This window comes from Pterocles gutturalis, unplaced genomic scaffold (assembly GCF_000699245.1).
Source record: "Pterocles gutturalis isolate BGI_N339 unplaced genomic scaffold, ASM69924v1 scaffold36268, whole genome shotgun sequence".
NCBI classification, from domain to species: Eukaryota; Metazoa; Chordata; class Aves; order Pterocliformes; family Pteroclidae; genus Pterocles; species Pterocles gutturalis.
The window spans coordinates 469-2,027 of NW_010121675.1; the positions used below are offsets into that span (position 1 = coordinate 469).

General features: G+C 63.1%; 1 protein-coding gene across 1 annotated transcript in view; it reads right to left on the minus strand.

Moving 5' to 3' along the window:
* Nucleotides 1-359: 359 nt before the first annotated feature.
* The window catches only part of LOC104464578 (neuroligin-3-like), a 19,586-nt gene continuing 18,386 nt past the window's right edge, over nucleotides 360-1,559 (minus strand). Inside the window, 1 exon segment of the mRNA XM_010077326.1 lies at nucleotides 360-1,197. Within this exon segment, the coding sequence (XP_010075628.1) occupies nucleotides 360-1,197 (838 nt within the window).

The window sequence follows — 1,559 nt, forward strand, 5'->3', positions numbered from 1 at the left end:
GGGAGCTCTGTGGCCACCGCCAGCAGGGTCCCCCCTGCCCACCTGTGCCAGCGCATGGGCGCAGGGGCTATGCTATGTCCCCCCCTGCACGCCACCAGTGCCCTGGGGTGACCCGTGGGGCCCTCCAGCCGGGAGCCAGGAGAGTCAAAGCACTTCTCAAAAGTTAGATAGGAACGAAAGAAAGCGCCAGGGGGAGAGGGGGGCATCCAGCCGTGCTGAGACCCCACAGGTCTCCAGGCTCAGTGCCGCATCATCAGTGGGCACTGCCTCTCCGTCCGGGGTCTCCATCAGCCCCACCAGTCCTAGTGTCTGCTGCGTGCGGGTGCGTGCGTGCATGCGTGTGCGCGGGCGGTGGGCAGCTATACCCTGGTGGTGGAGTGTGAGTGCGGGAGCCCCGTGCTGTTGAAGCCGGCGGTGAAGGTGTTGTAGGGGTGCAGGGTCTGCAGCCCCACCAGCGAGTTGGGGATCATGGTGATGGTGTTGGGTGTCATAAGCGGGATGTCATCCGGAGAGCGGCGCAAGGTGAGGGTGTAGTCGGGCAGAGCAGCCAGGCGCAGGGCATCGTGGGGCGGCACAGCCTCACACTCATGGTGCCCCTGGCTCACCTGCAAGGAGGGCATCTCCTCGTCGGGCGCATGGGCGATGTCATTGGCAGCACCACGCTGGGGGCTGGGCTGCCGGTGCATGTCCTGCCGGCGCTTGTCTTTGCGGTAGTAGAGGGCAGCGAAGGCCAGCACGTTGAGGAAGAGGAGGGAGGCGCCCACAGCGATGGTGACGCTCAGCTCGGTGGAGTAGTCACGGGGGCTCTCGAGCAGGGTGCCTGCCTCCTGCTCTGGGCTCCACTTCTCCTTCCCGTTCTCGCTGTTGTAGGCGGGCGAGATGGCAGGGCGCTTAGTGGTCCAGATCTTGCCGTTGGGCCGGCGGGTGATGTGGGAGTTCTGTGTGGTGTCAGGTGGCGGCACTTTGGTAGTAGTGGAGGTGTAGTGGAACATATCATGCAGGTTGTAGAGGTGGGGGACTAGGTGCTTCCAGAAAGCCACCTTGGTGGCCCGGTAGTGGTCGCGTACCCGTGGCTTCAATCCGATATGTAGGTACAGCTGGTCGCGGGGATTGTATTTGGACCAGGCCACCTCCTCAAACCGGTTGGCCTTGGTGTGGATGAACTTGGTGTCCTGGGGGACAGGCTTGTTGGGGTCCCTGCAAAACACAAGAAAAACAGAGCTAGCACCAGGAAAAGATGGAGAGGTGAGGAAGGAGAGCCAGGCACAGACACGGAGGCTGAGGGGACCTTTGCCAGTGGTGGCACAGGGTGGGCTGGTGAAAGGTCCTGCATGGCTGGCCAGCACCTCAAACCTGGGGCAAGTCTCACTCATTATAACCATGGCCAACCAACCTCCCCACTCCTGTGCTTGGCTGGGTCCTGCCCTGGGGGCTGGCCATGCTCTCAGCTTCCCACTGTGTGGTTGATGCCCTGTGAAGGTGCAGTACATGGACCTGTGGGCATGGGGGGCTCAGTGTCCCACACTAGGCATGACCCCCCCCCCCCCCACACCCAGTCC